At 43.5% G+C, this 27,075-nt stretch overlaps 1 protein-coding gene across 1 annotated transcript in view; it reads right to left on the reverse strand.

Annotated features, from left to right (window-relative positions):
- Nucleotides 1-505: 505 nt before the first annotated feature.
- The window catches only part of LOC143923573 (serine/threonine-protein kinase NLK2), a 32,145-nt gene continuing 5,575 nt past the window's right edge, over nt 506-27,075 (reverse strand). Inside the window, exons 3-11 of the mRNA XM_077447343.1 lie at nt 24,633-24,688; nt 23,096-23,202; nt 21,672-21,757; nt 19,632-19,841; nt 14,536-14,637; nt 12,642-12,728; nt 5,218-5,416; nt 5,016-5,109; nt 506-4,167 (exon numbers count right to left, since the gene is read on the reverse strand). Coding sequence (XP_077303469.1) covers nt 4,119-4,167; nt 5,016-5,109; nt 5,218-5,416; nt 12,642-12,728; nt 14,536-14,637; nt 19,632-19,841; nt 21,672-21,757; nt 23,096-23,202; nt 24,633-24,688 — 990 coding nt within the window. The 3' untranslated portion in view covers nt 506-4,118. The remainder of the gene's footprint in view (nt 4,168-5,015; nt 5,110-5,217; nt 5,417-12,641; nt 12,729-14,535; nt 14,638-19,631; nt 19,842-21,671; nt 21,758-23,095; nt 23,203-24,632; nt 24,689-27,075) is intronic.

Below are 27,075 nucleotides of genomic sequence, written 5' to 3' on the forward strand. Positions count from 1 at the left end.
ACCCCCGATTTTTGGCCAGTTTTTTTTTTTTTAAGTGTAAAAGGTCGTCTTATATGGTAAAACCATTGAATAAATCCCTTACAGGGAGGCAATGCCCTCTACTGTAATACCATCAGTGTTCACTAGATGGCAACCTCTGTGAACCCTTTATGTGTAATCAACAAACGCATTATAAGAATGATCACTCCTCCATACCGTACAGCTCAGCTTTAAAAAAAAAAAAAAAAAAAAAAAAAAAAAGGGACACAACATAGGGATGTGAGCATGTATTGCAGAGTCGTACTGTATGTTCTTTGCCTTAACATACACTTTGACAAAAATCAAAAAATAACTTTTAAAGTTAACATGTTAAAACTTATTATTGGGGGGTTCACGCAACTAAAAACGCTTTTTTTTTTATTTTTTAATCCCGATTTCTGCTTTTAAAGGCCCCTCTAATGCACTGCGCAGGAAGTAATGTGACTGAAGCCCAACCCCCTTGAAAAAAACAACACAACACGTCCAGTTTAAAAGGCAGGACAGAGTTTATTGAAGCTGCTGGATCCAACCAACATGCTTGAAATAAATCCTGTAGATGCTAAATTCAAGTTTTCAGGGAACTCGGGTTTTTCACATTTAGGAAAAAAAACAAAAAAGAAGAAAAAAAAAAAAAACAAACAAAAAAACAAAAAACAAAAAAAACACAATATTTTAACAAGTCTTTAAACAATCATAATAAAATAAACACTTAATGGAAGAGGTAGATTATTGAATGGGTTTCAAACCATAGGTACAGTGATACATGTCATTCGCCCTAGCACACGTGATACACATCTGTACACAAGTTTATAAGTTAAGAATTGGTGAGAATAGGGAGAGAGAGAGAGAGAGAGAAAACAGTCAAGACGGAGCATCCCTTCTAGCTACCAGCTCTCGACCGGAGGCTGTAACAGGTTCCTCCAGCAGTGCAGGGGGGTTCAACATTGTATTACAGTGGGAGAAGTCCTCCCACCCAATTGCAGTATTACCCAGTGACCACAAGACGGCAGCAACACGGCTACACCTACAATTACTAACCCAGCTTGTGGGTCATTTATAGCATTACACCGAGGTTAAAAAAAAAAAAAATCCTCTGTTGCAGTATCACTTAGTGACCACAAGACAGCTACACACGTCTGCATTATATTGCAGGGAAAAGGAAAAAAAAACCTGCAGTGCAACGGCACTCAACTGCAAAATGGCAGCTGTACATACAATTATAATGAGGAGAAATTGCTTCTTTGCAATGCCAACCACAGGATGGCAGCAGCACACAGGCAAAAGCCTGTAGGAGATGGAACTCGGACTACTAGGGTAAAAAAAAATACTAGTTCCAGGGCATGTTTACCTCCATTCAAGCTGAAGAGGAGGGTTCGAGCCCTGGATGGCAGCTTCATCTGGGGCTTATAAACGGTTTTGTTTTTAAACAGTATTTAAACGGAGGAAATGCCATTGGGTGTCTATTAGATGGCAATCACAGCACTATTAGGAAGGCAATGCCCACTACTGCAATGTCACTTAGTGTCCACAAGATGGCAAACAGCAGCATAATAAGGAGACCATGCATTCTACTGCAATACCATCCAGTGTCCACTAGATGACAACCAACAGCAATATAGGGGCATAATGCCCTCTACTGCAATGCCCTTCAGTATCCTTTAGATGGCATATTAGGAAGGTGATGCCCTCCACTGCAATGTCATTAAGGACCTATAGATGGCATATTAGGAAGGTGATGCCCTATATACTTCAGTATCCTTTAGATGGCATATTAGAAGAAAGGTGATGCCCTCTACTGCAATGCCATTCAGGACCTATATAGATGGCATATTAGGAAGGTGATGCCCTCCACTGCAATGTCATTCAGGACCTATAGATGGCATATTAGGAAGGTGATGCCTTATATACTTCAGTATCCTTTAGATGGCATATTAGAAAGGTGATGCCCTCTACTGCAATGCCATTCAGGACCTATAGATGGCATATTAGGAAGGTGATGCCCTCCACTGCAATGTCATTCAGGACCTATAGATGGCATATTAGCAAGGTGATGCCCTCTACTGCAATGCCATTCAGGACCCATAGATGGCATATTAGGAAGGTGATGCCCTCTACTGCAATGCCATTCAGGACCCATAGATGGCATATTAGGAAGGTGATGTTCTCTACTGCAATGCCATTCAGGAGCTATAGATGGCATATTAGGAAGGCGATGCCCTCTACTGCAATGCCATTCAGGAGCTATAGATGGCATATTAGGAAGGCGATGCCCTCTACTGCAATGCCATTCAGGAGCTATAGATGGCATATTAGGAAGGTGATGCCCTATATACTTCAGTATCCTTTAGATGGCATATTAGAATGATGATGCCCCCTACTGCAATGCCATACAGCAGCATTTAGATGACATATTAGGAAGGCAAGGCCCTTTACTGCAAGGCCATTCAGTGTCCACTAGATGGCAACCAACGTTATTAAAAAGGGAAGCAATATCCTCTAATGCAAAATCATTCAATGTCCACTAGATGGCAACCAACAGCATTATATGGAGGCAATACCCTCTGCAATGCCATTCAGTATTCTTTAGATGGCATATTAGGAAGGCGATGCCCTCTACTGTAAGGTTGTTTAGTGTCCACTAGCTGGCAATCAATAGCATTATAGGGAGGGGGGTGCCCTCTACTACAATACCATTCCACGTGCACTAAAATGGCAATCACCATAAAGTGGGAGCATTGACTTCTAATGCAAATTCATTCTAGATGGAAAACAGCAGCATTATAGGAAGGTGATGCCCTCTGCTTCAACACCATTCATTATCTACTGGAGCCAATAAACAGCATTTTAGGGAAGGGGATGCCCTCACTGCAATATTGGTCGGTGTTCACTAGATGACAATCATTTTGAACCTTTCTGATGTGCAATCAATTGCATTGTACTGGATTTAAAATCCTCCATTGTCCCATCACCCCACTGTCCACAGAAATAGCAGCGATACAAGGAATTGTGAACTCAAAAATATATAAATCACCCAATGACCACAAGACGGCAGTCTGCCACAGAGAGAAAAAAAAAACACGCCGACTCCGCAGCCTGGACAGCAGTCGAATATGGGCTATATTGAGAGGTGGTGAAATTATTAAATCTGCACAATTTTGGTAGCTTTAATCTGAAAAGATCATTGGATCCAACTGCCAGCCAAGTCATGCTAGCCTGAGGTCCCAGCCAATGAAAAAATGGTCACTCCTCTAACTGCCATTATAACAGAGTCCATTGGGACACTGTCCATCCAAAGGAAATAGTGAATGGAGGGGAGGTATAGGATGGGGGTCCAATCACAGGCTTGCCCTGCTAGGTCACACAGGGGGCAGGCTGCCACTTATTCTCCAACACCAATCTCTTCCCGAAGTGCACTGCTCCAGAGTGGACCTGTAGCTTCGGTAACCAAGCCTAATAAATTTGCCCGGATCCTAGTTACTGGCTGAACAACCACGAACATATATTTTATACAGCGGAAAAAAAAAACACAAATAAAAAAAGGGGGGTTAAAAACACAACATATAGGAAGTGATGCATTCAACGGATCTGTGGGTCGGAGCACACACCCCCCTCTGGAAAGTAGTGACATTTTGGCTGTGTATATCAAACACTACGATAAAACGCTACAAAAGTAGCACACCCGCTATCGGTCAGGGGTGGAGCTAAGGTAGGCGAGGCTCCTGTGAGGCAGTGATAAGGGGAGGGGTTAGCTGGACAAGGCAGAGGAATCTCTGTATAGAAAAATATTTACAGCGTCCTTTATCCGTAATGACGTCCCTCGGCCAATCACTACCACCTCCCCACCATTGGGGGAGGGGCACAGGATTCTGGGAATAAAAATGTACAGTCCTTAACCAGAGCATTACAAAGCGGTACAGAGAGAGAAATAGGAGGAACGTAAATAAGGAGAGGCAAGGAATGAGCAAGAATACGGGGGGGTAGGGACTATCTCATGTACAGCAGTGGAAGGACAGTCGGGTAACTTCATGCCGTGAACGGATAACAGCCGGAGCTGGTTTCTCAGACTTCGTCCAATATCCAGAGCTCTAGGAGGATTCTGTTCATCTTTCCTCTTTCTTGGAAACTTTTGAGGAATGCCATGCCGTGGACCTGAGAAAGACAAAAGAAAAAAAAAGTGACGGACAAAGGGTACAGTAATGGGGTCTGACTCTGAGCCCCAGTGATGTCACAGTAAATTAAAACAAGTCCGAATGAGCCTGAGCAACATCACAGTAATGTCTGGCTGAACCTGAGTGATATCACAAAAGTACAAATGAACGCAGGTTTAACTAGCAGAGGGATTGTAACCACATTATCAGAAAAAAAAGAAAAACATGAAACATCAGGAAGACCTTAATACATGTACACAGTATAGGAGTAAGAACATCACCTAATGCAAACTTCAAATTAAAGTGGAAAGTGATATTAAAATGCTTAATTTTTTTTTTAATTACAAAAGAAATCTGGCCAAAGCTCTGTTGGCCATACTTCCCCTGTGGGTCAAACAAGAGCACTTAGTTCTGCAGTCCTAAGACTGACATTCAGCTGCAGTCCACTGTTGGCTGACGTACTGGTCACATCACAAGACTGGTCCAGGTTCTGCAGAGATCCCAACAATAATGTTGGAATCCACCTAGATGCCCAACTGGCTCAGCCTCTCAGCGCACCGCTCAGACCCCTCCCCAGCCCGTTGCTCCAGTGAGCACTGGAGGGGCTAAGCAGAGAGCCATTAGGGGTGCAGAGAGGAGGGTTCAATTCTATTTACAGGTAGAGCTTGATTCACCCTTTTAGTGTAATGGGTGATGTTTTCTGTATTGCCTGGATGCCCCCCTCCCAATTTCGAATTGTTGTAAAAAGGGTAAAAAAAACAAAACAAAAACCCAACAAGAGGTCTGATTCTAGCTTTAGTATTTCAAAAGAAAGGTAGAACAGGTTTGGCGTAGAGGAGCATGGCTTACCTGATAAAGGTTTTAAACGCGGCAGAGTGGGGGTTTATACACAGCGGGGGCCGTTTTCCCTGTTGTTGGTCTGTGATGAAGCGATGAACCAGCTCTGTATGGACAGAACACAAAGCTACCATGAGTCTATGCCCGACAACCTTGACCTCAACCCCTCCCCCCCCCCCCAAACCGTACAGTAGAAGTCAGCAATGTCTTTCACCTTTGACCTGCCAGACGGAAGTCAGGCTCTTCTCATACGAGTCATCGAATCGGTCGGTGGCTGTGGGCTCAAAATCAGCTGTGTAGACACGGCCAGACGACACGGAGTAGCAGCAGTGACACATACATGTGTGGTAACGGAGACGACCTTCTTCCAGGTAAGGGTGGGCCAAGGCATCCTTAGCCGAGATCCTCTTTGCCTACAAGAAGAAGACAACATCATTGGATAAGACCATGGGGTCAGGATACGTGACCATATATAGTAAAAGAACCTTATCTAGGTATTCATAGTGTACTACATAAAAGTCTTATGCCACGTGATCGGACTTTCCGCCAACAAAACCGTGAATTTTTGTTCGAAGGTTGTTGGCTGAAACTTGTCTTGCATACACACAGTCACACAAATGTTGGCCAACAATGCAGTGACGTACAAGATATACGGCAAGCCGAAAAAAAGGGAAGTTCAACAGTCATGCGATATCTCCATTATGAACGCTAGTTTTACAAGACCGAGCACTTCCGTTTTGTACTTGATTCCCAGCATGCGTGAACTTTTGTGTGACGGACATGTGTACACATGATCGGAAAGTCCGACAAAGTTTTGTTAGCGGAAAATTTGAGAACCTGCTAGCCAACATTTATTGGCGGAAAGTCCGACAGCAAACGTTTCATGGAGCGTACACACAGATGGACTTTCAGCCAACAAGCTCACGTCCAACATATCCCTTATGTTATGTACACGGCATTACAGGTCTTTAATCATTTCAGCTTTCCAAAGCTGTACACACCTTACGGACCAGGGAGCATGCCGACATTTCTGCTATGGGTCTGCTGATTGGGCAAAAACAGACTTTACTTAAAATGAAAAACAAAAACACCATGTGCCAAATAATATCCTTTAACCAGTTGAGTTTTGCACCCATACACCCCTTATGGACCAGAGACCTATTTATATTTCTGCTATGGGCCCGACAGTTGATATCAAAATATACATAAAAAACCCCTAAAGCTAAAATAAAACAGCATACCAAATGAAAACCTCATATTCTTTACCCATTTCCACTTTCGCACCTGTACATATTTGCATTTCTGCTATGAGCCAAACAATTCAAAGATAAAGGTCATTGCTAAAGATAAAAGTAAAACCTTACATTTCCTTTTTCCCCCCCACCTCAAAAAATGGTCTCTTTTCTATCTCACAAAAGTGAGTACACCCCTCCCATTTTTGTAAAAAAATGTTTTACATCTTTTCACTTGACAACACTGAAGAAATGACACTTGTCTACAATGTAAAGTAGTGAGTGTACAGCTTGTATAGCAGTGTACATTTTCTGTCCCCTCAAAATAACTCAACACACAGCCATTAATGTCTAAACCGCTGGCAACAAAAGTGAGTACACCCCTAAAGTGAAAATGTCCAAATTGGGCCCAAAGTGTCAATATTTTGTGTGGCCGCCATTATTTTCCAGCACTGCCTTAATCCTCTTGGGCATGGAGTTCACCAGAGCTTCACAGGTCGTCACTGGAGTCCTCTTCCCCTCCTCCATGATGACATCACAGAGCTGGTGGATGTTGGAGACCTTGCGCTACTCCACCTAACGTTTGAGGATGTCCCACAGATGCTCAATAGGGTTTAGGTCTGGAGACATACTTGGCCAGTCCATCACCTTCACCCTCAGCTTCTTTAGCAAGGCAGTGGTCATCTTGGAGGTGTTTGGGGTCATTATTATGTTGGAATACTGCCCTGTGGCCCAGTCTCTGAAGGGAGGGGATCATGTTCTGCTTCAGTATGTCACAGTACATGTTGGCATTCATGGTTCCCTCAATGATCTGTAGCTCCCCAGTGCCGGCAGCACTCATGCAGCCCCAGACCATGACACCCCCACCACCGTGCTTGACTGTGGGCAAGACACACTTGTCTTTGTTCTCCTCACCTGGTTGCCGCCACACACGCTTGTCACCATCTGAACCAAATAAGTTTATCTTGGTCTCATCAGACCACAGAACATGGTTCCAGTAATCCATGTCCTTAGTCTGCTTGTCTTCAGCAAACTGTTTATGGTCTTTCTTGTGCATCATCTTTAGAAGAGGCTTCCTTCTGGGACGACAGCCATGCAGACCAATTTGATGCAGTGTGCGGCGTATGGTCTGAGCACTGACAGGCTGACCCCCCCCCCCCCACCCCTTCAACCTCTGCAGCAATGCTGGCAGCACTCATAGGTCTATTTCCCAAAGACAACCTCTGGATACGACGCTGAGGGTTGACCATAGTGGGGCCTGTTCTGAGTGGGACCTGTCCTGTTAAACCGCCGTATGGTCTTCGCCACCGTGCTGTAGATCAGTTTCAGGGTCTTGGCAATCTTCTTATAGCATAGGCCATCTTTATATAGAGCAACAATTCTTTTTTCAGATCCTCAGAGAGCTCTTTGCCATGAAGTGCCATGTTGAACTTCCAGTGACCAGTATGAGAGAGAGTGAGGAATAACACCAAATTTAACACACCTGCTCCCCATTCACACCTGAGATCTTGTAACACTGACGAGTCACATGACACCGGGGAGGGAAAATTGCTAATTGGGTCCAATTTGGACATTTTAACTTAGGGGTGTACTCACTTTTGTTGCCAGTGGTTTAGACATTAATGGCTGTGTGTTGAGTTATTTTGAGGGGACAGCAAATTTACACTGTTATACAAGCTGTACACTCACTACTTTACATTGTAGACAAGTGTCATTTCTTCAGTGTTGTCAAGTAAAAAGATACTAAAATATTTACAAAAATGTGTGGGGTGTACCAGATTCCGATAAGCCCCCCTTTAACAAGGAGGCCCCCAGATCCCACCCTCCATGTGAAAGTGTATGGGGTACATTCACCAACAGTATAAAAAGCAAATAAACAGTTTTTGACAAATCCTTTACTAAATAAAAAAAATCCCTGAAGTAGATCCATTGTCAATCACGACACCCGCAACACCAACTGACCCCCCAAAAAAAACCCTCCGGCTCTGACTAGGGCTCCCGGCGTGTGCCAGTTCTTAAAAAGTGATAAGGGACGGAGTCATCTGGTGGTTCCGCCCCCTTGTGACATCAGCTAGGAGCATTCTGGGGTGGTGACCTCACATGGGGCAGGGCCACCAGGTGACTCCGCCTCAGATATTTAGGAACTGTAAGACAGCCAAGCAGGCAGACGGCATGAGCCTTCGTCGGGGCCAGAGATTTTTATTTTTTTGGGGTCTGGCGGGCGTCGCGATTGATATTGGATCTACATGGGGTGGGGCATTTAAAAAACAAAACAAAAAACACACAACAGAAAAAGAAGAAGAAATGTCGTCAAGACCGGTGTTTTTTATGAACTTTTTACACTTTTTTTTGGTGAACGAGTACTCATTCACACATTTAGTCAGATTCTAATAAGTCCCCCGCCCCACAGTCCCCACAACACAACCACCGCACAGGGCTGTAAGGAAGAGTGACTTTTAAGTGACGAATTAATTATATCACTGTCAGCTTTTAGTTGCTAGAGTTGGATTATCTTAGTATATGTTGTTTTTTCCTTAGTTATGTTAATTATATTTCTGTATACAATTTCCTCTGCATACGATAATGTGATCAGGCTCACCTGACCTGGTGTACTATAAATTCTGTGTGAGTTTTCAATAAAAGGGTTGTAGTTCTCATACAAGCCATTGTCGGCTAGTCTTGTATGGTCAGCTATAATATCTGGTTCCTGTGTCCCTGGGGCGGCGCCAGGTGGGTGCTTGGGTGTGCTGAAGGTCCCCCAAAAAGTCTTCAAGCGCCCTCATAGCACCCCCAAAATTTCCACAGTGGTATTGCAGTACAGCCACACTTTTTTTTTTTTTTTTTTTTTTTTAAATACCTGGTACCTACATTGGTCCCCACCCTCAAGGAGCCCACAATCCAAGGTCCCCAACTCTCAATTCATATGCCAGGGCCAATTTTTTTGGACAGAAGCCAATTAACCTACCAGAATGTCTTTGGAGTGTGGGAGGAAACCAGAGTACCCGGAGAAAACCCACACAGGCACAGGGAGAACATGCAAACTCCAGACAGGTAGTGTCTTGATTGGGATTCGAACCAGCGACCCTTCTTACTACTAGGTGAGAGTGACCCACTACACCACTGTGCCGCCAATATTGAATCAGAGGATGATATTGCTTTCCTAGTCAAACCATGATGTTGACTCAGGCTTGTTCCCCAGAACAATGGCTGAGAGACAGTGTTAATATTACACTACCTGAGACGCACAAACTGAAATCTCTGAATACTCCTTTCACACTGCCAGTGTTTTTTCAGGGACTACAGCGCTAAAAATAGCAGCTCTGTTCACGCCAGTGTGAAAGCCTGAGGCCTTTCACACTGGAGTGGTGCGCTGGCAGGACGTCAGAAAAAAAAACCCCTGCCAGCAGCATCTTTGGAGCGGTGAACTCACCACTCCTCCACCGCTGCCCCCCATTGAAATCGAGCAGTGTTTTGCCTGCGGATTTAACCCTTTGTCGACCGTGCGCAGGGTTAAAACCTCTGACGCCCAGGGTGGCTCGGTGTGAAAGCCCTCTAAATTGTCTAACAGGAAGGAAAAGATTTGAAATATGTGCAGTCAGTATTAGGTTTTAAAATACGTCCATTATAAAGGCTGTATATTGTATATATCCGTTATACATAAGGTTGTGATTTAGGGCAAATTATAAGCAAAATTGCTTAAGATGCCAAACAATATTATGAAAAGACATGAATTGTGATTATAACTGTATAAAAATGTACACATAGCATGTATCTTTAGATGAATAAATATTCAGTGGATATACCAGAATTATACATTTATCCATATAGATAATCATTTTATGTGATATTGATGATAGAAGATAGCAGATGATAGATATGTGTCCGATCGGAGCGTTTTGTGTGTGGTCTGCGTCGGACTGTTTCCGTCGGACCAAATTTTCCAACTTGCTGGAAATATTTTCCGACAAAATGCTTCTATTGGACATACTCCGATCATTTGTAGAGAATTCCGATCGGACAAAGTGCCACGCATGCTCAGATCAAATTCCTACATCAAAGTTATTGGCTACTAGCCTGAATGTAGTCCCATCGTAACGAAATTACGTCATCACGTTCTGAACGATCGGATTTTCCGATAACTTCATCCAACCGTGTGTATGCAACAGTTTCGGACAAAATCCGACGGATGTTGTCGGAATCTCTGACCGTGTGTACAAGGGCTAAGAGTATCTATCGTGAAAGCCACGGCAGCCATTCTAAAAACTCTGGTAACCAGCAATTCAGACCAGTAGCCGTTTTGGAACGGGTAATTATGTTGTGTTGATTTTATCTTATATTCATCTGTGTTCTCTTAAAGATTGAATATTTTACAATTGATAATTTTTCTCCCGAACCAATAACCACCTTGTAGATTTTTCTTTAAAGATTAAATTTTCTATATATACTTTCCATTTTATGACATAACAAACGTATCATTTTATTTCACGCTGTTAACCACTTACTTACCTGTAGTATAGTAAAGGTTGAATTTGTGAAATACAGACGTTCTGTCTAATTGTCATTTTACAAGGTTATTGATACTACAGGGAAGTTTATCACATCAAAAAAAGGTACTACACTCCAATTTACAGGCGTTTCAATTGATACTCAAGGTTTTATGCAACGCATTTGGTTTTTTAAATTTTATGTAATGCTTGCTTATGTCAACCTATATATAAAACAATTTTTGTATGATTACATTTCCTATTTTTAGACTGTGGTCATAATGGATTGAATTTGTATATTAAAAATATTGTTAAAAAAAAATTAAAAAGATAAAAACTGTGCAGGAAAACTTTCCTTAATAAGCACAAGAGTGTATACACAAACTTTTTATTTATTTTTTATATTATATATATATATATATATATATATATATATATATATATATATATATATATATATATATATAGTTTATTTACCAAAGCTGGGAAGTGAAAATCAGGCTCACTTCTGCATAGAAACCAATGACCTTCTAACCCCAGCTTGTTCAATTAAAGCTTTGGTAATAAAACCTGGAAGCTGATTGGTTTCTATGCAGAAGTGACCCTGAGTTTGCACTTTCCAGCTTTAGCAAATAAACCCCATTTTGTACTTAAAAGTGGGGTATATATACCCCCCCCCCCCCCAACCACACACACTTGTGTTTAAACTTAGAATTTTGGACGACAACTGTGCTTTACTGAACGGACTATAGCAAGTAGAGCTAATGGCTTACGGTTTTAATAGATCACTGCTCTAAAACTTTAAGTATTTTTTAGTAATACTTCTAAAATAATCATTAGCCTCAGCGTTTTAAATGTTTAGGTTTTAAATGTTTCAATACTTCAATGTTCTAATGTTTAAAAAAAAAAAAAAAAAAAAATGTATACGTCTCTTGTCTGTAATTACAATGTATAATCCCAACACTTTGTACACATGTGCCTTCTACTAGAACCCCAATTATACACACACACACACACACACACACACACACGGCATTTAGCTCATCTAGAGTGATGTGAATACCACTGGAATAAAGGAGAATACATCACCCACTATGTGATCACGCTCCTTCCACCCCCTCATTTCCACTCAGCCTCTTTCGGACCACCCCTGGCCAGTTTAGGCAGCGGGTCACGCATGATCATCCTATACTACAATTCGAAATTACTACTATTTTACATTAAGTGCTAGTTCACGCCAGACGCAGTTCCGTGCGCTTTTTTTTTCTGCACTAAAAATGCATGCACAGTGTTTTCCATGTATTCCAATGGGTCTAGTTCACACCATGCAGTCAGTTGCTGGTCAGTTTCTGGTGCGGAAACTGACCGGAACTGACTGTATTGGTGTAGAAAAAACGGAACTGCATCTGGTGTGAACTGACCCTTATACCGCCTGCACAAGCGCAGGAAAAACACTTTTTCTCTTTATATTTTTTTTTTTACAGGGATGTCGGTACCCCAAGCTGATCCGTCCATTGGCTCCAGGAGCAAGCTGTGGGTATCATCACTAAGGGAAACAGAAAGTGAAGCCTTACAGCTTCACAGCCCGTTTCCTACTGTGCATGTGGCATGTGCAAGTTGTGCTTTCTGAATGGACCTGTGCGTCTCCCAGAAGGCAGCAGGGGGCTGAAAATATAGATCGTCCGCTCGATGATTGCAGTGGTTTTACCTGGAAGTGGATACCTTTTGACAGGTATCTGCCCCCCCCAGAAAAGGTGCAAAATGTGGCAGCAGAGGAAGCAAACAAGTGGAGCTCCACTTTAACCATAATCTATAAAAAATAAATAAGCCTTTTAGAAGTATCTAAGGCTTATTTTTTCCAGTGGTGAAGATCTAAAAGGGCCGACACTTTGGAAGACGTGGACCTGCAGAGGACGACTCACCGGATCAAACAGCAGCATTCGGCACAGGAGGTGAACGGCTTCATGAGTGGCTTCACCAGACAGCATATACAGGACAGAGAGAGATGGCTGCCGAGAGACAGAAGACAACAGTGAGCTAAAGAGGACCCGTCACCAAGAAAAGCACATCGACGTGCACTACTTCACCAACTAAAAGGAACATTTCTAAACATTTCATAAGATCTGTCACTTTACTGCAATAAGACCCCCAACCCCCCCACCCCGGCAAAACAGAATGCAAGTGTTCTCAAATCAACCAGGTTCCAGCTGCTGCTATTTTGTGCCACTGTGTGTATTACATGTAGTATGTAATATATATTATGACCAATCACAGATCAACTACATTAAAGTGTAAGCTCCTTGAGGACTGATGTGTGTGTTTATATATATATATATATTTTTTTTTTATTACACACATATATATACACATTCACATCAGTCCTCAAGGAGCTTACACTTTAAAGTAGTTGATCTGTGATTGGTCATAGTGATCACATGGTACAGACAGTGCCAGTCACAGCCCATCTGTGATTAGTTGTGGCCAATAATAGCTAATCACAATAGTAAACACTGAATGAATAGACTTCATTCAGAAACAAAAAAAAATTGCTTAGAACATTGAAATTCACTGTTATAATCAATATAAAAAAAAAAATCTGATCACCACCCTAGAGTAGTATAGTGTTGCCATGGTAACACTGTATTGCTCTGTATATCTATATAAAATAAGTAAAAGAACAAAGTATTCATACCCCTTGAAATTTTCCACATTTTATCATGTTACAACCAAAAATGGAAATATATATTTTATTGGGATTTTATGTGATGGTGTGAAAGTGGCACATAATTGTGAAGTGGAAGGAAAAAAAAAAAAAAAGCTTTTTTTAATTATTTTTTACAAATATGTGAAGAGTGTGGCGTACATTTGTATGGAGCCCCCCTGAGTCAAAACCACCTCTCTGCAATTACAGCTGCAAGTCTTCTTGGGGATGTCTCTACCAGCTTTGCACATCTAGAGAGGGACATTTTTGCCCATTCTTCTTTGCAAAAGATCTCAAGCTCTGTCAGATTGGATGGAGAGTGTCTGAACACCAATTTTCAAGTCTTGCCACAGATTCTCAATTGGATTTAGGTCTGCACTGTGACTGGGCTATTCTAACACATGAATATGCTTTGATGTAAACCATTCCATTGCAGCTCTGGCTGTATGTTTAGGGTCGTTGTCCTGCTGGAAGTATTCCAGCGCACACATAGCGGTTTCATTTTAGGCCAAAAAGTTCAATTTTGGTCTCATCTGACCAGATCACCTTCTTCCACACGTTTGCCATGTCCCCGACATGGCTTCTCGCAAACTGCAAATGGGACTTCTTCATAAAGAGCAGATTAGCGGAGTCCACAACTAATAGTTGTCCTGTGGACAGATTCTCCACCCTAAGGTTCTCTAACAAACCTCTGAGGGCTTCGCAGAACAGCTTTATTTATACTGAGATTAAATTACACGCAGGTGTACTCTTTATTAATTAGGCGACTTCTGTAGGCAATTGGTTCCACTCGATTTTATAGTTAGGGGTATCAGAGTAAAAGGGGGCTGAATACAAATGTACGCCACAGATATTTGTAAAAAAGAATACAATTTTAAAACCATTTATCATTTTCCTTCCAATTCACAATTATGTGCCACTTGTGTTGGTCCATCACATAAAATCCCAATAAAATACATTTACATTTTTAGTTGTAACATGATAAAATGTGGAAAATTTCAAGGGGTATGAATACTTTTTGAAGGCACTGTAAGTACTGGATTGGCTGCTATGGCCAACACTCCCATCAGACGCAGCACTCATCCATTCACTAGGGTTCCTTTGTGATAAATTACCGGTTTGTGGGGGCCGCGTAGGATGTGGGCTCTGGCTCCCTCGCAGGCGGACCGCATGGCAGTAAGAGGCGGCGTTCCCAGGAGGTCTGTGATCAGGTCCAGCTGGTTAGAGATAGGAGAAGGTGGTCAGGTGACACAAAAAAAAAATACAAAAAAAAAAAAAAAAAAAAAACACACAACACGGGCCACGGCCACCCAAACAACTGACATCACTATGTAACGCATTACACTTCCTGCCTTCACCATCCAGGATACATGGAACCAAACTCCTTTTCATTTACTATAAACACAAAAAGGGGGAGATTTACTACGACTGGAGCAATCAGAATCTGGTGCAGCTGTGCATGGTAGCCAATCAGCTTCTAGCTTTTTCAATTCAGTGCCGGTTCACACAGGGGCAACCCAACTTACAGCGCGACTTTGCAAAGCGATTTGGAGGAGATTTCAAGTCGTTTCCAGGACAGGCGACTTTGCTGATCAGCTCTTGTGACATAATTGTTGTCTCTGTTCTCCTGCTGGGTAAATTCTTTTCTCTTTTTCCTGTAAAGTCGCTTCAATATAGATGGGGATCCGACATGGAGACGACTTCCATTGAAATCTATGGGTACAAGTCACCCAGGAACCTTTTCTGAAGTCGGAGCGCCTTCAGTATGTACAGTAAGACGGCTCTCATTCACTAGAATGGGATTTCTTATTTCCAGCGACTTGAGGACTTACAAGTCCGATCCCAAGTCGCTGTATTGTGAACCGGCACTTAGCCTTTGAAAATAAAACCTGAAAGCCAATTGGTTTCCATGCACAGCTGCACCAGATTTTGCACTCTCTAGTTTTAGTAAATTAACCCCAACAGTGTCTACAGAAAGACTTCCAGTGAGAATGATGGACAGGGAGCAATTGGTCAGCCACCCTTAAATCACAAGACAAGCAGCCCCCAGACATGCTGCACAGCGACTTTTCTTTACTGTTCCTCTCTTCCAGGCAAGTTCAGACTGAAGACACCATCTAAATGGCGTTTTCATGTTCTCCCTGTGCTGACATGGGTTTCCTCCAAGTGATCCAATTACCTCCCACATGCAGGGCAGTGTTTAATGCGGGGCAAAAGGGGCGGCTGCCCAGGGCCCTGTCATTGTTGTGGGGGCTGTGGCACTGCCCGTCTCTTGAGCCCCACTCTGCCCACCGGAGTTCGGCCACCTCCGGTGCTGGTCGCGTGCTGGCTGCTCGTTACTGTCCCTTGGAAATACAGAAGCGCTGCTTCTTTGGGGGCTTTGAGGGAGGAGAGTTTTGCCTTGTTCTTGGGGGAGAGTGGAGTGTGGAGCTCTGCACTGGAATCTGGAGGGGAGGAGAGCCGTGCATCCCTGCACCCAACTCACCCTTTACACTGCGCACCCAGCTCACCCCCTACACCCAGTGCACCCCACCTCACCCCCTACACCTAGTGCATCCCACCTCACCCCCTACACCTAGTGCATTCCACCTCACCCCCTACACCTAGTGCACCCCCCTCACCTCCTACACCTAGTGCACCTCCTACACCTAGTGCACCCCCCTCACCTCCTACACCTAGTGCATCCCACCTCACCCCCTACACCTAGTGCATCCCACCTCACCTCCTACACCTAGTGCACCCCACCTCACCCCCTACACCTAGTGCATCCCACCTCACCTCCTACACCTAGTGCACCCCACCTCACCCCCTACACCTTACCTCACCCCCTACACGTAGTGCACCCAACCTCACCCCCTAACACGTAGTGCACCCAACCTCACCCTGTGCACCCACCTCACCCCCTACACTGTGCCCCCCCTCACCCCCTACACCTAGTGCACCCCTTAAACCTGCACCAGTTTTAATGTTGGCAAATTTCAATTTAGTTTTAGTCTTAGGACTAAAATGGCATTTTAGTTTTAGTCCCAGTTTAGTCTTCTGCAGTTGTTTTAGTTGTATTTCGTTGACTAAATCTCCAGTACATTTTAGTCGACTAAAACCTCCTCTAAAATCTAATAGGTGTAATTAAAAATTGTAATGCATTAGTTAACATTTCTCTACAATTTCCAAACTCATTATATACGGCTGGAGTTAAAAATCTAATGTTATTTATTATGACATTAAGGTATGAACATGCACTACAGACCAGTGTTAATTTTGAAGTCAAATTTCTATTTAGTTTTAGTCCCATTTTAGTCTTTTGATTAAAATGGCATTTTAGTAATCTCAGTTGTTTTAGTCGTATTTTAGTCGACTACAATAATATTAATTTAGTCGACGAAATTAACACCACCCTGCACTCTGTACATAGCTTACCCCTGAAGCCTGTACTCTGTATGTAGCACACCCATGACCTCTGCACATAATGTTCCCCTCAACCCAGAATTCTGCACATAGTGCACCGACCAACCCTAGACTCTGTAAATAGCCCATCCCTGTACTCTGTACCTAGCATACCCCTGAATGCTGCATTCTATACATAGTGTACGCTTCAACCCTGTATGTAGCACACCTTTCAACTATGCACTCTTTATGTAGTGCACCCCTCAACCCTGCACATAGTGCACCCCTCAATGCTAGTGCAGTTTGGCCACACCCACAATTTGATGTAGAGGTTATGATGTACAGTAACCTCTAGCAAGCAATCAGTGACCAATAATGATTTGCAGTAACGTCTAGAAACCAATACATGAGCAGTAATGTTTTGTAACCTCTAGCAACCAACCAGCAAGCGGAAATAATGTGCTGTAACCTCTAGCAGCCAGTCACAATCTCTACCTGATCTGCTGCAGTAAACTCATTTTGAGTCCAGCTGGAGGGGGACCCCAATAAAATGTTTGCCCAGGGTCCAATCAATATTAAAGACGTCCCTGCCCACATGCCGGTAGGTTAACTGACTCCTGTCTAAACTGGCCCTAGTATGGGCATGTATGCGAGATTTAGATTGTAAGCTCCTTGGGGGCAGGGACTGATGTGGACGTACAGAATGCAAAAATTGTCAGCACTATACAAAAAAATAAGAATACTGTACATTCTCTATGTAACTGGGATTTTATCTCAGCAGTTGTTGATCACAGCCACTAAAGGGAGACAAAATTAGTACATATAACACAATATTGAGAACGCAAATGACATGTCAAAACCTGACATTAGATAAACGTAATCTCCCACAATATGGGCCCACAGATACGCTATAGTCCCTCTTTAAAAGGAGAAACTTCAGGGTTTGTTTGTTTTTTTCCCTTTAAAGTCAGCTACAAAGACTGTAGCGGCCGGCTTTCAAAAATCAGGTACTTACTAGTGCCTGGGGTCCGGCGCCGTCTTCCTGCAGCCGGTTCGCCTTACCAATTCAGGTCCCTGAGGTTGCCATCTTGGATACGAGAACTCCCCGCTGCACATGCGCGAGATCGTGTGGCACTTTGTGAATGGTCCTGCAGCCTCCTGAGATCTGTGACATGTCCCAGGAAGCTGCAGGAAGGGAGGTGGCAGGGAAAGGGATGCCATCCCTAAAGAATGCAGAAATTGGATAAACACAAAATCATTTGATCTCTCGCTCTCTCAACCTGTAACTCTGTGACCGGCTGGGAGAAGAGAGCAAACTAGCGAGACTTCCCAAGCTTTAACCAGGACCAAAGTCAGAGTCTCTTCAGCATAATCTGTTTAAAAGCCCAATATTCAGAATTGTTTCCTCCTGTTTGATCTGTGAGCATCAATGTACACTTCCTCATCCTGTCAATGTTCAAGGAGGAATCATTTATTTTAATGGTCCACTTTCTTTGTAGTGTGTTATAAGTTTTATCGCGAGTCAGTGTCTCCATCTGTGATCATGCTTGCAATGGGGGTTATTTACTAAAGGAAAAGTCACTTTGCACTGCAAGTACACTTGGAAGTAAAGTCGCTGTAGATCCGAGGGGGACATGCAAGGAAAATAAAAAACAGCATTTTAGCTTGCACATGATTGGATGATAAAATCAGCAGAGCTTCCCCTCATTTCAGATCTACCCCTCAGATTTACAGCGACTGCAATTCCAAGTGCACTTGCAGTGCAAACTGGATTTGCCTTTCGTAAATAACCCCCAATGTATTTTACTATCCAAATGGCATTTTAAAGAAGAACCATAGGCAACATTTTTTTATTTCATTTTGGATATGGCAAAGGAGGGTTATAACCCGTCAGATTTTTTTTTTTCAGCCATCTCTGTCCTACTCCGCAGACTTCCCATCACTTCCTGTCCCATAGCCAAACCGGAAGCGAGAGGAAATCCCTGCAAATTAAGGGAATTCTTTGGGTCACCAGAACTAGTGTCCCTATTGGAAGATTTCCCCTCTATTACTTTTCTGGGGACAACCCAAAAATTTGGGATTTTCTTTCACTTTCAATGATTATGGTAAACAGGACATTACAGAGAGGGGTGAATCTCCCAGGACATTACAGAGAGGGTTGAATCTCCCAGGACATTACAGAGAGGGTTGAATCTCCCAGGACATTACAGAGAGGGGTGAATCTCCCAGGACATTACAGAGAGGGGTGAATCTCCCAGGACATTACAGAGAGGGGTGAATCTCCCAGGACATTACAGAGAGGGGTGAATCTCCCAGGACATTACAGAGAGGGGTGAATCTCCCAGGACATTACAGAGAGGGGTGAATCTCCCAGGACATATAGAGAGGGGTGAATCACAGACAGAAATAAAAACTGACAAGCGTTCTAATCCCTCTCCCTTCTATCCATAACTAAAAAAGTTTTGCCTTTAGTTATACTTTAAAAGAGTTTCAATTGTGTTGCTCATTCAGGTTAAAGCGACGTGCTCTCCTGACAGCCCAGACCCAATTCTACTCTTCATTGTGCAATCCTACACTCCGACAGATGCCTGAACCCTGTGTGAGCTCATCTGATGGTGTCAGAGCTCAGAAAAGGTTGATGGCCTGGTGATTGGCCAGTCGGGCTCCTTTATACATGTACTGCAAGTATGGTGCCTTTAGCAAGGGTTTCAATGGAGGACGGAGAAAAGGAAAAAAAAAAAAAAAAAAAAAAAAAAAGTTAGAGAGTCTTGTAAGATCCGGTGTGGAATAAATGAAGGCCGGACTCGGATCGCGGCACCACTCATACCTGTTGGATGGGGCTTTGGGCCTGGAACAGGATCCTCCTCCCCAGCAGCTCAGCGAAGATACAGCCCACGGACCAGATGTCAATGGCGTTTTGGTAATGCCGGCTTCCCATAAGGATCTCTGGGGCCCGGTAGTACTGGGTCACCACTTCCTGGGTCATGTGCTGAGACTCGTCCAGTTCCTCTACCCGAGCCAAACCGAAGTCACAGATCTGCGCAGAGACACGGAGGAAAAGGCAGGCAGGTTAGAGAAAAGCGGGATGTGCGGATGGAGCCAAATCAGTTACTGAGATCTGGGGCAAAGTTAGTTCAAAGAAAATACAGATTCCTCAAGTTTAGGCACCTGACCACTACTTTAAAGTGGTTGAAAATCCTTACAACACACTTTCACCTATAGGTAAGCCTAGATTAAGGTTTACCTGTAGGTTCTGTAAATAAACCATGTAGGCTTTCACACCAAGTTGCCCATAGTGTCAGCGGTAAAACGCAGCTATTTTTATCAGCGTTTTACCGTTGGATTTGCAGCGCATTTCGACCACTAGCGGGGGCGCTTTTACCCCCCCACTAGCGGCCGAGAAAGGGTTAAAACAGCCTGCAATAGCGGCGTTTTGCCGGCGGTAATGCAGTGCTGCCCCATTGATTTCAATGGGGAGCAGCGGTGAGTTCACCGCTCCAAAGAAGCTGCTGGCAGGACTTTTCCTGACGTCCTGCCAGCGCACCGCTGCAGCAGCAGTTTGAGGGCGGATTGCAGGCGCTATTTCTAACACTATAGCGCCTGCAAAACGCCCTTGGTGTGAAAGGGGTCTTAAGTGTAAAACACATAGCTCTGTCCCGTCAGTGGGGATGTGGTGGTTTGTTTCCCTGCAAAGCAGTGAATAAAATGCAGCACTTTCCATAGTAAAAACAGCTCACAGTGTACACAAACACCGGTTAGGCACACATTTAACCCTTTGATCACCCTCCCCCCCACCATGTTAACCCCTTCCCTGCCAGTGTCATTAGTATAGCGGCAGTGCATATTTGCAGCACTGGTCCCCACAAAGTGGTAGACTCCCCGCCATGCTATTTCAGTCCCACTATACGTTGCTGATCGCCACCATTACTAGTATATTATATACACACACACATTTTTTTTTTTTTAATACTAGTAATGGTGGCGATCAGCAACATATAGCGGGACTGAAATAGCATGGCGGGGAGTCTAACACACACAATTTATTTTATATATATATATATAAAAAACGTCCAATGTGTCTGCCATGTCGTAGTCACGATAAAGATCGCTGCCATTACTAGTAAAAAAAAAAAAAATAAATAAATTATATATATTATAGTGTGTGTGTGTGTGTGTGTATATATCTCCATCTCACACACATTTTTTGGAAACCAATCAATATACGCTTATTGGGAATTATTTCTTTTACCAAAAATATGTAGCAGAATACATATCTGCCTAAATTTATGAAGCAATTAGATTTTAATTTTTTTTTTTATTGGATATGTTTTATAGCAGAAGGTAAAAAAATATTGTTTGTTTTTCAAACTTGTTGGTCTTTTTTTTTTTTAGTTTATAGTGAAAAAAAAAAAAAAACCCACACAGAGGTATAAAGCTCTATTTGTGGGAAACAAATTGCATAAACTTAGTTTGTGTACAGCGCTGCATGACCGCACAATTGTCAGTTAAAGCGCAGTGCCACAAAAACAAGAAAATAGTCTGGTCATGAAGGGTAAAGTGGTAAATGTTCTGGAGGTTGAGTGAATAGAGTACAATGCACTGAGCACCTCTTCTATGACAGTTCAGTCTATACCATTGGTTCTCAACCTCAGTCCTCAAGTATCCCCAACCAGCCATGTTTGCAGGTTTTCCTTTATCTTGCACAGGTACTTTAAAATCAGAGTCCATGGCTTGGTATTTTGAACAGCTATTTTATCCAAGAGAAATTCACAAAACATGTCCTGTTGGGGGTAGTTGAGGGCTGAGGTTGAGAACCGCCGCTCTACACCACAGCCTGGGGGGGGGGGGGGGGGGGGAGAAATCACACCTTGAGCACACAGTTGCTGTTGACCAGCAAGTTTCCTGGCTTGATGTCTCTGTGCAGGATCCCAGCGGAGTGTAAATACTTCAGCCCTGTGGGGACACAAATAAAAAAAACAAAGGGTTAAATGTCAGTTCAGGTGCTCCGTAGCAATTACTCCTCTCCTGGTTATTCAGAAAAATAGTTATGCTTGGCCCTAAAATGGTCCCGCCTCCATTTTTCTCCCACCCCCCCCCCCCCCCCCCCCATCGTTCAGACACATAATTACAGCTAAAAGCCTCAAATGTGATCAGTAAAACGCACTGTAAAATAAAGCTGGTGTAGGCACCTTAATCCGTATATATTTTCGCTTCCTATTATTGTACAACAGGTCTCAGGCTGGATAGGGCTGGCAGTGTAGGGCCCACTGGCATTGCACAATCCTGCCAACACTAGATGCTGGCTAGAAAAAAATAAAATAAAAAGGGGGGGGGGGGTTTAACATGGCGCTCATCCGGCCTGGTCTATGTAAAGTGTATGTGACGGCCTCAGATAGCGCTGCTTCACGTACAATGTCCCCGGCACGTTTCCTCCCGCCCAAGGGGGGATTCGTATGGGCAGAGTGAAACGTGTCAGTGCCATGGTCAGTGGAACAGCGCTAGTGGAGGCCATCACATACACTTTACCTTTTCTACTGGCACCTCTGCATCAGTGGTGGCCTGTCCATACGGGGAGCTGCCCCCCTATCCATGCGCCCAGCCCCCTAATCTACATGCGGGATACCGGACGCAATGATTCCAATCTGGTGTTTTTTTTGTGTTTTTTATTTAAAGCACATGATTAGAGCCAGAGGCTCTAACAGGCTTCAAAAAAAGTGTTGGCTCTTGACGCAGAACGCTGCGCCCCAAGCCCACCCAGTTGTTTGACAATAGCGAATGAACACTGATTCTTCTCAGTGGCCAATCAGGAAGCGGCTGTGGGTGCACCGTTTGCCACCCCCCCACCCAAAATATACCACCAGCCGCCATTGCACTGGGAGTGTGACAATTCTTTATTACCCAATCAGCAGACTAGGGGCGTGATGGGGGGAGGGGTTGTGACCTATCTGTACTGCAGTAGGGTAAAGGGAGGTCACAGAGCTGGCTCTGCAGTCTGCAAGTAGTGCCTGAGTCACAAGACCAGCTGAACGGTATTATCCTTTGCAAGGGATGCAGTTCATATATGAATGCCTATAAAGCCCAAATAATTTCATTTTTTTTTTAAACCAAAATGAGGCTTTTATTGCAGTCTGAGGCTCCACTGAAAAGATTCACCCTCACTTCCTGTCCCTGTGACACCCAATCTATGGACAGGAAATGAAGGAAAGCAGGACACACAGCGGTGTCAGTATATCACCATAATCCTATTATAAATCAGGAATAAACACACTTGTGACCTCCAGCACCGCTCACCTCGCAGAATCTGGTACAGGAAGACCTTGATATGGTCGGCGCTCAGCGGCTGTGGGGACACGATCACCTTGTGCAGGTCAGTCTGCATCAGCTCTGTGATCACATATCTGATGAGGCCAGAAAGTCAAAGATCATAGCGACTGGATGAGGGAGAGAGCAAAAAAACAACGCCACTTGGGACAGCGAAACGCAACAGCACTGCCCCTAAAACCGAACACGGCTTCCATCCAAGGCTTCTCACACAGGTATTTTGTCTTATCAAACAATCACTTTAAAAGTGGAAACCCAGCTCACACCCAACTAGCCTTAAAACTGTCCCCTCCCCCCTCCGAACACCTATGCTGACTAACCTGTGTAAGAAAGATGTATATATACTTACCTATTCAGCCCATGCCAGCTGCTTGGGAGAGGAGAGAGCACTAAAGGACGACTTGTAGTGTCTGGAGGGTGACATCACCCATAGACTTCAATGGCCCATATAAACACACACACACACACACACACACACACACACACACACACACACGTCCTCAAGGAGCTTACATTGTAAAGTAGTTGATCTGTGATTGCTCATAGTGATCACATGGTACAGACAGTGCCAGTCACGGCCCATCTGTGATTAGTTGTGGCCAATAAAAGCTAATCACAATAGTAAACACTGAATGAATAGACTTCATTCAGAAACAGAAAAAAAATGTTGCTTAGAACAGTGAAATTCACTGTTATAATCAATATGTAAAAAAAAAAAAAAAAAAAAAAAAAAAAGTGATTTGTTGTGGGGGGTTTTTTTTTTTCTAAAACATTGGGGGAAAAAAAAAAAAAAAAAAAAAAAAAAAACACCACAACTCAACATGCCTCCTACTAAATACGTTGGACAGTCTACTTTCCAAAAGGAAGTCATTTTTTGGGGGGGGGGGGTGGGGGAAGACCCGGCGTATCACGGTAAACAGCCGCTGGTTAAATGACGGAGCAATCACCGGAGTCATATCACGACACCCGTTCCCCCCTCCCCTCTCTGTACCGATCGGTACAGTGTGAGGGGAGAGATTGCAGCAGCGCTGTGGGCTGGATCTGCAGTACCCACAGCGCTGCTCTGTGACAATACTCTGCAACACCGTGCAATACTCTGCCAATGATTTTTTTTTTAACCCGTATGTTCAGTCCTTTTTGATTATTTATAGCGCAAAAAATAAAAAAAACCTGGCCGTGATTAAATACCACCAAAAGAAAGCTCAATTTGTGTGAAAAAAAGGACAAACATTTCATATGGGTACAGTGTTGCATGACTGAGTAATTGTCATTCAAAGTGTGAGCACCGAAAGCTGAAAACTGGTCTGGTTAGGAAGGGGGTTTAAGTGCCCGGTGGTTAAAGCGTTGGTTTTCAACTAAAATTTGGATAGACCAATTCTCATTACCGCCTTCTAAAATGGTCAGTCCCACCCTGCCTAGGTGACCCGGCCTTCCACAAACTGGAGGCCAAGCAACACACGTCATTTACATAACCCTCCCCACAACGCCTTGTCCTTGTAAAGGATACATCTCTTCGAAGCAGTCAATCTGAGGGGGCTGCAGGATATCCAGGGCGGACAGAACCTGGAAAACAAGACGGGTCATAGTGAGTCATAGTGGTCTCCATTTATACATTCAATAACACTATGAGCACAGTCTGGCTTATTCAATGTGAAAGTATGAAACACAAATAGGGTATACATTACAGGTGACCAGTAACAACCAAAGCACTATAACAAACCACAACATAACCCCTGTAAGAGGGAGGGCCACATCCTATATAATAAAAAAATTGTGCTGTGTCATTTGGCCCCTTCTATCACCTTCAATATCTGGCTGATCCTGCCTGGCTATACCCTGTAAACCGACTATGGCTGTATCATGGCTGCTGAGCCCTGACACATGGTCAGTTTAGGTGCCTCCATACTCTGCAGCCCTGCTCTGTCTCCTCTATGCTCTCTCCCTCCTACCAGCTCAGTGTCCGTGACGCTCTGCTCCCCACCCCCCTCCCGCTGCTCAAATTATGGTTAAAAATGACATAATCCTCTCTATGTATTAACAGAATGTGCATTGTGTCTATGCCTTATAAAAATGCTGCTGCAATATATCAGTTTCAGAGCGCTGATCTGCAGTCACGTGATCCGCCGCCTTTCCTCTCTCGCATTACAGCTACAGTGGGCAGTGCTGCCTCTCTCCTCCTCCCGGCTGACATCAGCTTGAGATCCTCAGCCCCGCCCACTGCAGCTGTCAGGCCGAGAGAGGAGAGAGACGGCGGATCACGCAACTGCCAATTAGAGCTTTGAAACAGGTATATTGCAGCATTATTTTTTTATAAGGCATAAACACAGGGCACATTACATTAACACATGGAGAGGATTATGCAATTTTAACCCAGTGGGTTAAACCCTTTAAACCAGAGGTCTCAAACTAGTGGCCCTCTAGTTGTTGCGAAACTACAAGTCCCATGAGGCATTGCAAGGCTGACAGTTACAAGCATAACTCCCACAGGCAGAGGCATGATGGGACTTGTAGTTTCGCAACAACTGGAGGTCCACCAGTTTGAGACCCGGGATTTAAACATTCTTCTCACCTGCTCTGAACTTCCTCTTCCACACATACAAAAAAAAAAAAAAAAATATATATATATATATATATATATATATATATATATATATATATATATATATATATATATATATATATATATAAATGTTTAATTTAGAACCACTTCATGGGATAGAGAACTACCCAATTTCCTAGTTAGAGGAAGGTAGCTTCCTCTTCCTTGACCAATCAAAATAGGGCAGCAGATCTATAACCGAAGCACCACAGATGAATAGACCAAATACAATTTCCATCCAGTATAGGGTCAGGCAGAAGATCAAAAGAAGTGGACAACGCGTTTCAAGGAGTCCAAAAATGCCTTCAGCAGGGCTCGAAATGATCATGCAAATGCTCAGTGTTGGGGGCACAATGTTGGTGGTATATTTACCAGTATAATACTAGGCACAGGTCCCATCACCAGCTGGTTTGGCCTCTTTTGATATTCTAACTACATACTGGAATAAAATTGTATCTGGATTATTAACCTGTATTGTGGCACTTGAAGTGATATTCCACTCTCAGTTTTTAAGCAGCCGATTTAATCACTTTGAGTATGCGGATTCTTTATCTTTTAAGCCTTGCCTAGGTGCCAGTTTAAGTCGGTGCTGTGATTGCTGCGCCAGGATCCCTGGTTCAGGGTGGCTTCCTTGCGGTGTCCTATGTGCATGCAGGGACTAGAGTTGTGCTACATAGTTAGTCAGGTTGAAAAAAAAGACAAGTTTATCTAGTTCAACCAATAAAAAAAATAAAATGGCTGTGCCCTGACGCTCCCCATCCAACTTGATGGAGCTTGAGAGGCCCTCCAAAGAAAATGGGAGAAACTGCCCAAAAATAGGTGAGCTGAGCTTGTAGCCTCATACTCATCATACTCAACAAGACTTGAGGCTGCAATTGCTGCCAAAGGGGCTTCACCAAAGTATTGAGCAAAGGCCATGACTACTTACGTGCATGGGATTTTTTATTTTTTTTCTAATTTGCAAAGATTTCAAAAAACTTTTCACGTTGTCATTATGGGGTATTGTTTTTTTAATTTTGAGGACAATCATGAATTTAATCCATTTTGGAATAAGGCTGTAGCAACACTTTTCTCACATTTTGTTATAATATACTTTCCGGGTGCACTGTACATCAAGAGAAACACACAGCCCCTAGCCTAGGATAGTAAGGCACTCCCCTCCTCCTCATCCAAGCTAATAGACTGGCTGGAGAATGCACTATCCACACTTTCCTGTCAAGACCAAAAGTTCAGGGAAGCAGAACAGAAAGAGCAGGAGCCAGCCAACCAATATTAATGGACTGTAAAGCCTGTGAGCTAAAAAAAATTATGGACCAAGCGGCCAACACTATATGTATCCCAAATCTTATTT

The sequence above is a fragment of the Lithobates pipiens genome, unplaced genomic scaffold (assembly GCF_037356315.1).
Source record: "Lithobates pipiens isolate NorthernLeopardFrog02 unplaced genomic scaffold, aLitPip1_a1.2 Scaffold_22, whole genome shotgun sequence".
In the NCBI taxonomy this organism is placed as follows: Eukaryota; Metazoa; Chordata; class Amphibia; order Anura; family Ranidae; genus Lithobates; species Lithobates pipiens.